Source organism: Vulpes lagopus, chromosome 11, assembly GCF_018345385.1.
Source record: "Vulpes lagopus strain Blue_001 chromosome 11, ASM1834538v1, whole genome shotgun sequence".
Lineage (NCBI taxonomy): Eukaryota > Metazoa > Chordata > Mammalia > Carnivora > Canidae > Vulpes > Vulpes lagopus.
Window position 1 is genome coordinate 13,278,345 of NC_054834.1, and position 12,097 is coordinate 13,290,441.

Sequence of the window (12,097 nt, forward strand, 5' to 3'; positions counted from 1 at the left end):
CAAATCTTCACACTTCACCTGACACAGCCCTAGGAACTGTGTGCCCTGGGTTTGGAAGCCAGTGCCAGCTGTGAAAAGACGCCTTGCTTTAGGTCCCCATTTTCTGCTTCATGTTCACGTGTTGCAGTCACTGAACTGGTGGAGCACAGATGTGAGTAAACTTTTACAAAATACCCACACTTGGGGCGCCGGAGTGGCTCAGTCAGTTAGGCATCTGCCTTCAGCTCCGGTCATAATCCCAGGGTCCTGGGATCGAGCCCCACCTCGGGGCCCCTGCTCAGCGGGGAGTCTGTTTCTCTCTCTCTCCCCTCTCATGCTCTCTCCCTATCTCAAATTAATAGATAAAATCTTTAAAAAAATTAAAATACCCAAACGTGATACAGTTATTAGCAGAAAAAAGGTAAACTGAGCAGCCATGTGGATACCGCACACCCTCCAGGGCGCCTCCCCTGGGAGTCTCTGCGGCCGGGCACCAGGTGGCTCTCTTCCTCAGCCTTCTCTCTGAAATCGCTCTCCCGCAGAGCCCCAGAGACCTTCGAGCCACCAAACCCACGCCTTGCTCTTCTTGCCTTCTTACTCTGCAGCTTTAGAGTTGACTGCCACTTCCTTCTGGAAACATCGCACTGACCATTTGACTAAAGACATTTTTATCAATGTTCACCATGTGCCAGGCCTGGGGACATTAAAGCAAACTGAGATGGTCCTGCCTTCCAGAGCTTCCTTGGCACCCCTGTCCACTCCTTCCATTCTAATCTCTCTGGCCACTTTTTCCTTTTTATTCCTCAGTCTACTTTGCAAAATCGTCTTCTGTCCCCTTCTCACATGCCATCATGTCCCACAGCGTGTGTCTGGCTCTTTTTCTTTCCCATTCTGTGTAGGCTTTGGTCCCCCAGGCGAGCTCACCTAGACCCCCGATTCTGGTGACCTCTTCTGTCCTAATGGCTCCCAGGCCTGCGGCTCCCCTCGACTGCCCAGGGCCTCGGGCCAGCAGACTGACTGTCACATGTCCCTCCAAGTCTCACACAATTCTCAAGCTCAGAATCTTAAAAACAAATCCTCTTTCTTCTGAAATCTCCTTCTCGCAGACTCCCCATCTTGGTTGGGGTGTCACCATCACGCCCCAGCCAAGCTAGAAAAACCTCTGCGACATCCTTCAACTCCTCTGGCACCCCTAGTCTCCAAGTCTTCATCAGTCGTACTTCCTAAGTCGCCCTTGAAGCCACTCTCAGTGCCCCCCCCCGGGGGTGCTGATGCAGTTGGTGGGGGGGACACGGCGCCCCGCCAGCCTCTGCTTGAGCCTCGGTACAGAGTAGAGAGCTGGGTCCCCTGGCCCGAGCCTCGTGGGGTCCGGAGCACTCTGTGCGAGCGCAGACGAAGCCTGGTGTCCCCACCACCGCCTCCACCGCCCCCCGGGTCCTCAGGGCGGGGACCGCAGCGGAGCTCATGGAGCTCAAAAGGCCTCCCCGGCGGGTGGGCGGCAGGGCCCGGCCTGCGCTTCTCCGCGCCTGTGACGGCGCCGCTGTGAGCTCGCGTGGACCGGGCACCGGGTGCGGCTCCCACGGCGGCTTCGTGCGGGCGTCAGCGCGGCGCTCAGCCCCCCGCACCCTTGCTGAGAGCGGCTCTCCGTGGCCTGGCCGCCCGGCTGCGGGCACATCACAGTGTTTGCTTTCGCTTCTCTTGAAAATGTCTCCTGCGTGACTTCATCGCAGCGCTGTTGCTAAGCCCATATTTAGCAGCTGAAATCAGGCTCAGAAATACTGTCACGCTCTTTCAGTCAGGCCTGCCCATCACTCCACATGCGTCTGGTATCAGAACCTTCAAGCCTGGGGCGGAAAACTGAGCCCTCCTTGGGGGGCTCCAAACACCAAGCTCCTGCCGCAGCCCAGGCTGTTGGCAAGGAGAGAAGCTTTGTCCTAGCGAATGTTCTTTCTTATCTATTATTGCAAAACTAATTTTGTCCCTGCATGCTGAAGCAGCGCCAGATGAGCTTCTCTCCCCTGTAGATAAACCCAGGGTGAGTATTGCTCTTTAAATGTCAGTACATTTGTTCCAACCTTTGGGGTAGACCCTGTCGTGGGCTTATCTGTCCCCCCCAGCACAGTGTGCTAAGTTGTCATAAATAGGCCACGTCAGGATAGCCACTGCTGCTGAGGAAGTGGCAAATAATGAACTCTCCTCCGCCTGCCTCTCTGCTTCCTTTTGACACCAGATGTTTCTCTAGAGCGTGAATGGATACTAGTCACGTAATGGTGGAGTCCGAGTAATCGCGGACTCACGGGGCCAGCTCACTGGGTGTCCCCAGCAGCCCCCCACTGGGCAGGCGCCGCAGCAGACAGGGGTGCCCCCAGGGGCAGGGCGGCCCGGGGGAGGGCGGGGGCCCTCTGCGCCCCGCCAGTGAGTTTTCATCAAAGACGAGGACCGGCTCCTCTGCTCTGCAGAAGTGGTAGGATCGGCCTCAAGCTCCTGAGATTGGCCGCAGAGCCGCGGCCCTTTTCAGGGCTGCCCCTCAGGCTCCGTTTTCCCTTGGTCTGTTCATGGAGAACAGCTCCACAGCGTCGGGGACAGGCAGGACCCCTGCCCCCCACCCCGGAGCCCAGGGCGGAACCAGCCCAGCTCCTCTCCCCTGGGGCTGGTCCTGCCCTTCATGATCCTGTTGGTGAGGGCGAGGCTTGCTGTCCTGGTGTCCCGTGGCACTAGCTACCTGCAGTCCGGGTGCCTGAGACGGGACCCAGCGGGAGGACGGAGCCCAGGGGACGTCAGGGACTAGTTGCCTGTGAGGGCACGTGGTAGGGCTTTCCGTCGTTTCTGTGTTCATTATGAGGCACATTATGAGGCACTGATATTTAGTGCCTGGCAGCAGTGAATTCTGTGTTCCCTAAAAACCTCTTACTTGGCCAGTCTGTGTCACACCGAGCAGTGTTGCCATGTTCCCGCAGACCATTCCCCTACTAATTGTGCAATTACCTTTTTTTTCTCCCCCCCATAAGGGTAACTTTAACAATCTGCTTATTTCGATTACAAACGAAGCTGAGACTCTTACATAATGCTTGGCCTGACTTCCAAGAAAGCTGATGTTTTGCTCAAGCAAATGAAGTTATTTAATAATTGCCTGAAAATCTTGCTCTCATCTTATGTGGGAGGGTAGCTTTAATCTGTTTTTCTCCCTGTAGTTCTGATGGTGTTTTTCATGAATATCAAACTAACCAAACTCATTTCTGAACTTTCTTCTACATATCGTGTAGTTTACATAATGTCTTGTCTTTTTGAATGCAAATGAAACTCAGTTGATTTTTATTCATTTATTAGCTAAAATGGATCTAATTCATTCACTACGGAGAGGTCGCAATTTCCGTGAATCTCAGTGCACTAATTCCTTAGACTGATGTATAGACACCATTGTCTCAAAGACAGCCGGAGCCCTCGGGGACTTCTCTTCTGTGTATGAGCCTGCAGGGGCTACATTTTGGGAGTGGGGCGATTGCCCAGGATGCCATAGCAACTCGAAAAGTACTACTAAAAACAGCAAGATATTTCATAAATAGCTTCATGAAGGTTCAGCTCTGACATGAACTAAGGCATCTCATAAAACATCATTTTCTCAGAGCATTAAATTCCATTTTTCATGTCGCTGCTGCTTTGGAGCATCTGACAGATAAGAATCTAATGGTTATAACTGCTTGAAGGCTTCACCGTTGCTTTGTTTTCAGATGAGCTCTAAGAGGGGGATTAGCTGAGCTACGCTGAGGTCAAGTCAGACCCACAGGCCCGTGACTGGGGCTCATGGAAGGAGGGGAAGGGCACGTGAGGCAGCCAGAATACATAGGTTAGGGGTACGTGCGTGCGTGTCTGTCTTCAGACTGAACGGGGGGTTAGGAAATCACCAGGTTAGGACAAATGCTGTATCACAGACGCTTCCACTAGCGTGCTGCTCTGCTGCTGAGGTTCTTCTACGCAGCCGCCTCTTTCAGGATTGAACAGTGTGAAATAACAGTTGCTTTTTCTTCTTTCAGACCCCTGCTCTTCCAGACAAGCGAGCACGTGGCCAGTAGTCCCGCACTGGGGGACATTATTCCGTTCAGCATCATTATTCAGTTTTTGTTCACCAGAGCACCCGCTGAGCTGAAATCGCCTTTTCAGGTAATAAAGTAAAGCCAGAATTCTCTTATGAGTCCTCCCTCTTACGTCTGTGAATCTGGAGCCCCACTCACGGAATGGTCCCTGGCCTTCTCTCACCTTCCTCAGTCATGGATCTCTGCCTTAGACGTATGATGCAGGAAAGGAAGTCCCCACCACTCAGCCCCCAGTCCCTCAGCAGTGCAAAAATTACCTGTGAAGCCAGAATTCCCCCTCTAAGTATAATGACACTAGTAATGGAAGTTTATAAGGCTTTTTTGACGGAGGCCCCACTTCCTATGCTGACCCATCTTCAACTGGAAAATCCAGAAGGTCCTTGGGAGTCAAGAAGGTGCACCAAAGGATTGCCACCTTCCTTCAGGCAGGAGTTTGGATAATTTGGCTGTGGGCATCCTGGAGATCCCTTGTGCCAGTACGTGCTGTCCTTCGCGGGAGGACGTGCATGCACTGTCGTCACTGATTTGTGTTCCAACCTGCAGAGAGCAGAGTGGTCCCACGCGCGCTTCTCCCAGTGGCTAGATGACCATCCATCTGAAAAGGACAGGCTCCTCCTCATCAGGTAAGGCCGAGTGCCCCCGGGACACCTGCCTGTTCCCGCAGCCCTGGGGGAGAGGGGGGAGACGCCGGGGAGGAGCAGTGCGTGGGTGGGCGTTCACCCAAGGTGCCACCTCCCTGTGGCCGGCCACCTCAGGGCATGGGCACACATGTTCCCGAGCACCCCACAGTTGCAGCTCCCTGTGTCCTTACTTCCAAATCTTCACATCCCTGTGTCCTTACCTCCAAATCTTCACACTTCACCTGACACAGCCCTAGGAACTGTGTGCCCTGGGTTTGGAAGCCAGTGCCAGCTGTGAAAAGACGCCTTGCTTTAGGTCCCCATTTTCTGCTTCATGTTCACGTGTTGCAGTCACTGAACTGGTGGAGCACAGATGTGAGTAAACTTTTACAAAATACCCACACTTGGGGCGCCGGAGTGGCTCAGTCAGTTAGGCATCTGCCTTCAGCTCCGGTCATAATCCCAGGGTCCTGGGATCGAGCCCCACCTCGGGGCCCCTGCTCAGCGGGGAGTCTGTTTCTCTCTCTCTCCCCTCTCATGCTCTCTCCCTATCTCAAATTAATAGATAAAATCTTTAAAAAAATTAAAATACCCAAACGTGATACAGTTATTAGCAGAAAAAAGGTAAACTGAGCAGCCATGTGGATACCGCACACCCTCCAGGGCGCCTCCCCTGGGAGTCTCTGCGGCCGGGCACCAGGTGGCTCTCTTCCTCAGCCTTCTCTCTGAAATCGCTCTCCCGCAGAGCCCCAGAGACCTTCGAGCCACCAAACCCACGCCTTGCTCTTCTTGCCTTCTTACTCTGCAGCTTTAGAGTTGACTGCCACTTCCTTCTGGAAACATCGCACTGACCATTTGACTAAAGACATTTTTATCAATGTTCACCATGTGCCAGGCCTGGGGACATTAAAGCAAACTGAGATGGTCCTGCCTTCCAGAGCTTCCTTGGCACCCCTGTCCACTCCTTCCATTCTAATCTCTCTGGCCACTTTTTCCTTTTTATTCCTCAGTCTACTTTGCAAAATCGTCTTCTGTCCCCTTCTCACATGCCATCATGTCCCACAGCGTGTGTCTGGCTCTTTTTCTTTCCCATTCTGTGTAGGCTTTGGTCCCCCAGGCGAGCTCACCTAGACCCCCGATTCTGGTGACCTCTTCTGTCCTAATGGCTCCCAGGCCTGCGGCTCCCCTCGACTGCCCAGGGCCTCGGGCCAGCAGACTGACTGTCACATGTCCCTCCAAGTCTCACACAATTCTCAAGCTCAGAATCTTAAAAACAAATCCTCTTTCTTCTGAAATCTCCTTCTCGCAGACTCCCCATCTTGGTTGGGGTGTCACCATCACGCCCCAGCCAAGCTAGAAAAACCTCTGCGACATCCTTCAACTCCTCTGGCACCCCTAGTCTCCAAGTCTTCATCAGTCGTACTTCCTAAGTCGCCCTTGAAGCCACTCTCAGTGCCCCCCCCCGGGGGTGCTGATGCAGTTGGTGGGGGGGACACGGCGCCCCGCCAGCCTCTGCTTGAGCCTCGGTACAGAGTAGAGAGCTGGGTCCCCTGGCCCGAGCCTCGTGGGGTCCGGAGCACTCTGTGCGAGCGCAGACGAAGCCTGGTGTCCCCACCACCGCCTCCACCGCCCCCCGGGTCCTCAGGGCGGGGACCGCAGCGGAGCTCATGGAGCTCAAAAGGCCTCCCCGGCGGGTGGGCGGCAGGGCCCGGCCTGCGCTTCTCCGCGCCTGTGACGGCGCCGCTGTGAGCTCGCGTGGACCGGGCACCGGGTGCGGCTCCCACGGCGGCTTCGTGCGGGCGTCAGCGCGGCGCTCAGCCCCCCGCACCCTTGCTGAGAGCGGCTCTCCGTGGCCTGGCCGCCCGGCTGCGGGCACATCACAGTGTTTGCTTTCGCTTCTCTTGAAAATGTCTCCTGCGTGACTTCATCGCAGCGCTGTTGCTAAGCCCATATTTAGCAGCTGAAATCAGGCTCAGAAATACTGTCACGCTCTTTCAGTCAGGCCTGCCCATCACTCCACATGCGTCTGGTATCAGAACCTTCAAGCCTGGGGCGGAAAACTGAGCCCTCCTTGGGGGGCTCCAAACACCAAGCTCCTGCCGCAGCCCAGGCTGTTGGCAAGGAGAGAAGCTTTGTCCTAGCGAATGTTCTTTCTTATCTATTATTGCAAAACTAATTTTGTCCCTGCATGCTGAAGCAGCGCCAGATGAGCTTCTCTCCCCTGTAGATAAACCCAGGGTGAGTATTGCTCTTTAAATGTCAGTACATTTGTTCCAACCTTTGGGGTAGACCCTGTCGTGGGCTTATCTGTCCCCCCCAGCACAGTGTGCTAAGTTGTCATAAATAGGCCACGTCAGGATAGCCACTGCTGCTGAGGAAGTGGCAAATAATGAACTCTCCTCCGCCTGCCTCTCTGCTTCCTTTTGACACCAGATGTTTCTCTAGAGCGTGAATGGATACTAGTCACGTAATGGTGGAGTCCGAGTAATCGCGGACTCACGGGGCCAGCTCACTGGGTGTCCCCAGCAGCCCCCCACTGGGCAGGCGCCGCAGCAGACAGGGGTGCCCCCAGGGGCAGGGCGGCCCGGGGGAGGGCGGGGGCCCTCTGCGCCCCGCCAGTGAGTTTTCATCAAAGACGAGGACCGGCTCCTCTGCTCTGCAGAAGTGGTAGGATCGGCCTCAAGCTCCTGAGATTGGCCGCAGAGCCGCGGCCCTTTTCAGGGCTGCCCCTCAGGCTCCGTTTTCCCTTGGTCTGTTCATGGAGAACAGCTCCACAGCGTCGGGGACAGGCAGGACCCCTGCCCCCCACCCCGGAGCCCAGGGCGGAACCAGCCCAGCTCCTCTCCCCTGGGGCTGGTCCTGCCCTTCATGATCCTGTTGGTGAGGGCGAGGCTTGCTGTCCTGGTGTCCCGTGGCACTAGCTACCTGCAGTCCGGGTGCCTGAGACGGGACCCAGCGGGAGGACGGAGCCCAGGGGACGTCAGGGACTAGTTGCCTGTGAGGGCACGTGGTAGGGCTTTCCGTCGTTTCTGTGTTCATTATGAGGCACATTATGAGGCACTGATATTTAGTGCCTGGCAGCAGTGAATTCTGTGTTCCCTAAAAACCTCTTACTTGGCCAGTCTGTGTCACACCGAGCAGTGTTGCCATGTTCCCGCAGACCATTCCCCTACTAATTGTGCAATTCCTGTACTACCTTTTTTTTCTCCCCCCCATAAGGGTAACTTTAACAATCTGCTTATTTCGATTACAAACGAAGCTGAGACTCTTACATAATGCTTGGCCTGACTTCCAAGAAAGCTGATGTTTTGCTCAAGCAAATGAAGTTATTTAATAATTGCCTGAAAATCTTGCTCTCATCTTATGTGGGAGGGTAGCTTTAATCTGTTTTTCTCCCTGTAGTTCTGATGGTGTTTTTCATGAATATCAAACTAACCAAACTCATTTCTGAACTTTCTTCTACATATCGTGTAGTTTACATAATGTCTTGTCTTTTTGAATGCAAATGAAACTCAGTTGATTTTTATTCATTTATTAGCTAAAATGGATCTAATTCATTCACTACGGAGAGGTCGCAATTTCCGTGAATCTCAGTGCACTAATTCCTTAGACTGATGTATAGACACCATTGTCTCAAAGACAGCCGGAGCCCTCGGGGACTTCTCTTCTGTGTATGAGCCTGCAGGGGCTACATTTTGGGAGTGGGGCGATTGCCCAGGATGCCATAGCAACTCGAAAAGTACTACTAAAAACAGCAAGATATTTCATAAATAGCTTCATGAAGGTTCAGCTCTGACATGAACTAAGGCATCTCATAAAACATCATTTTCTCAGAGCATTAAATTCCATTTTTCATGTCGCTGCTGCTTTGGAGCATCTGACAGTCACGTTTCTCCTTTATTCTCTTTCTTCTGCACTCTTGTCATTACTTTTCATTACAGTTTATGTTCCTGTATTTCTAATTGATTTTTTAAAACTCATGGATCATGCATTTGTCAAGCGCTACATCCTGGGGCTGCGTAAGGGAGCAGAACAGCCCCAACCCTCCAAATGAAGTTACATTCTTAAGAGGGAACTTAGCATGGATCAGATACTTGCAGTCTAATGGGCAGTGAGGTGCAGTGGGATGACGCCCTGATGGAAGTGTCAGCCGCTTGCTAGCTCCCCTGGAGAATCTGAGGCCGCCTGGCAGCCCCGTGGTGGAAGCCTGGTGGGGAGCACAGCGTTGGAGCACCTTCTAGGTCCATATGTGTTCCTAGGGGAGTACCAGGTGCTTCCCGGGCAGTCTTAAGTCTTGTCCTGTCATGTAGGGTCTCTAACCATATGGCTCAAAATGGGGCCTAGCTCGCAGAGCGAGGCAGGGGAAGGCCCTGCCGGTCCCTCCACACAGCTTTCTTAAAGTCGTCATGCCTTGAGCAGAGCAGGGAGCCAGCCTTCAGGAATCCCAAAATGCCGGGTCCCCCTAAGGCATGGCTCTTGACGCAGAAGCCTTAGACCTCTCCACAAATTCTCGGGACTCCAGGTGGTTTCTTTGGTGCCGCCTGGAGTTAGGAGAGGCTCTGTCCTGGCAAAGAGCCCTGCGGGGAGGACGGCATGGAGCAGCATCCCCAAAGTAAGGAAGAGAACGGAGAAAGACCTAGGGGAACGGGGCTCGGGAGGGAGGGGAGAGTCTCTGTGGTGGGGAGAAGCAGGCCCTTCTGCAGCGCTCCCTTGTTCTTTCCAGAGCGATACACACTCCGCGGGCCTCTCCCCGGGGTCCTCAGGTTGGGCAGGGATCTCAGACGTGCCGCCGCGCTGCCCGCCTCCAGGGAACGCGGACACCTGAACTCATGATTTGAAGGGGTTTTGAGGCCACAGCAAAGTATCTAGAACGTGGCAGAAGCACAGGGGGTGGGGGTGTGCTGAAGCTGGTGCTCAGTGGGCTCTGAGTGTAGACACCGGCCTCATGGGATAGTGCGTGGCAGGCACCGGCATCAGTCCCGCTGGCAGGGCTGGGCCCCACCTCTGAGGCGACAGCTGTGACTGTGCACCGCGTGGCAGGATTCAAGTGGAAGCAAAGAGTGGGGGGTGCTGGGTGTGGAAATCAGTAAGGTAGGTTAAGAGGACTTTAGAGACTTGGGGAGAGGTTGGGGCCCTTTGTTGACACAGGGAATGGTGGGTCAAACGCTACCCTGAAGAGTTTTCCCCCTAAGTTTCTTTTAGTTTTTTTAACTTAAAAAACGTTTTTTTTTTTTTTTAAGACTTAATTGAGAGGGAGTGTGAGTGGGGGAGTGGCAGAGAGAGGGAGAGAAACGAACTCCCCACTGAGCAAGGAGCCTGATGCAGGGGTAGATCCCACAACCCAGTTTAACTGTCTGACCCACTCAGGTGCCTGGATAGACTTATTTTTGAGGGCAGGTTTAGGCTCAGAGCATATTTGAGAAGTACAGAGAGTTCCCATCCACCTGCAGCGCCCCCCCATGCATTGCCTCCCCCATTTCCCCCCACCACATCCCCACAGGTGGTCCATTGTTACAGTTGACGAGCCCACCTTGACATCATCGGCACCCAGGGCCCATGGTTTCCATTAGGGTTCTCTCTAGGTGGTTTAGAGTGCTCTGTTTCTGACAAGCGAGTTTGAGGGCAGAAACTGGATAATTCTGCCCAGAACACAGATGGAAACAATCAGGAGGCCCGGGTGGAAATAGGAGGACTGGGGAATGTGTCACAGCCGGCCGTGAAGCGGCTGGCAGGGCGGAGGGCTGCGGAGCCAGCGATAATCAACACGTCTGACCAAGGGGTCACTGTGCTCCATGTTTGGGAGCAAAAAAACAGTTAAAAATTACATTTCAGACTTGGGACTGAGTTTGTGATGTGAGCTGAGCGGTGGTGTTACGAACTTCCATCTTCATAGAAATGTTCTAATCTCAGTGTGCAACTTTTAACAGGATTGCCAAAAATTTTGTCAGGGCATAAATAGGCCAATAATGAAAAAGTAATCTATTAACCATTTTTTCTGGCTCCATTTAAACATGATATGACATTTAAACAGATTGTTGGTGCAGAGATTAGGAAACTTTCTCCGTAAAGGTCCAGAGAGTAAATACCGTGGGCTTTGCCGGCCGTGGCCTCTGCGGCTGCGGTGGACGCCAGGCCGCGCCCAGAGCTCATTCAGGACGGCACAGCCTTCACCTGGCTCAGCGCCCCGGCGGTGCGGGAGCCCCCCCACCCCAGCGCACCCCGAGCTGGCCTCTGCGCGGCGCGGGGCGCCCCCTCGTGGCGCCGGGGGGAGAGGAAGGGCAGGAGCAGGGCGGCCGGAGCCTCTGCCGAGGCCGGGAACCACGCTGCAGGCTGGCGGCCACTTAGCTCGGCCGGCCCGCAACCTCCAAGTGCTTTCCTGTATTTTTTGACTTTGTTTTTTTTCAGGGGCGCTCTGGAAGCTTACGTTCAATCAGTAAGAAGTAGAGAAGGCAAAGAATTTGCACCAGTTTATCCCATCATGGTTCAGCTGCTTCAGAAAGCCACGTCTGCCCTCCAGTGACACCGGGACGTTGGCCTCCCTTCTGCGCGAACCCAGACCAGGTTGGCAGTTGGCCTAAGAAACACACTCTGAGAACCCGCCACCGTCCACTACTGCAGGAATGTAATCGAGCTCTCCGGATCCCCGTCTTCTGCCTCCCTCTTTAGCTCCTCTCTCTTAAGTAGCGTAAACCGTCGAAATAGATTCGTTCCCACCTTCAAACTCTGTGGACCTGATTTTTCCAAAAGATAGCCAACATTTTTCTTTCCTCCTTTCAGGTTTTTTCTATGAGAGTAGCTAAAATTTCTTTCCCGTTACATAAGATTACCCCTGTATGTATGCACACATCCGAACTGTCACTGCTTTTTAAGGGATCTGATCAAGTTATAAGTACCGTTGCTCCCAATTAACCTTTGTCCCCCCCCCAGGTCATTGGATAACCCCGTGGTTTCCAAATTTGACTCCACGTTAGAGTGAGTCACTGGTGGAAAACTTTCGAAAATTCTAATGCCCGATTTGCACCCTATATTGCCATGTCCACGGGTAGGAAGGAGCCAGGCTTCAGTTTTTCCAGACGTCCGCAGGCATTTCTCTAATACGCAGCGACGTCTGGGAACCACCGGTATATCCTAGAGCTAAGGCGCAGGGTCATATGTTGTTTACGTCCTACTGTATCTATTTTAATAAAGACAGAGCAAGGCTGTCTTTTGTACTCTGCGTGTCATTTTATTAAAAAGCAGACTTTGGGGGCTGTTTAACTTTGTAGTAGAGATGTCGAGTTAAATTGTTAAAAACAATTTTTAGTCTACAAAGAGTCTTACAAATAGATAATCTAGATCCTTGTTTGTCTATTGCCCGTGACCTGTCACTAACATTTTTTTTTTTTAAGATTTTTATTTATTCATGAG

General features: G+C 53.2%; 1 protein-coding gene across 2 annotated transcripts in view; it reads left to right on the forward strand.

Annotated features, from left to right (window-relative positions):
- The window catches only part of COG5 (component of oligomeric golgi complex 5), a 292,761-nt gene extending 280,867 nt beyond the window's left edge, over positions 1–11,894 (forward strand). Inside the window, exon 22 of one of the 2 annotated variants that reach the window (XM_041774079.1) lies at positions 11,096–11,894. In XM_041774079.1, coding sequence (XP_041630013.1) covers positions 11,096–11,210 — 115 coding nt within the window. In that variant the 3' untranslated portion in view covers positions 11,211–11,894. Of the gene's footprint in view, positions 1–27; positions 3,645–11,095 lie in introns of those variants that run through there. The other variant, XM_041774078.1, reaches the window with a different exon arrangement.
- The last annotated feature ends 203 nt before the right edge of the window (positions 11,895–12,097 follow it).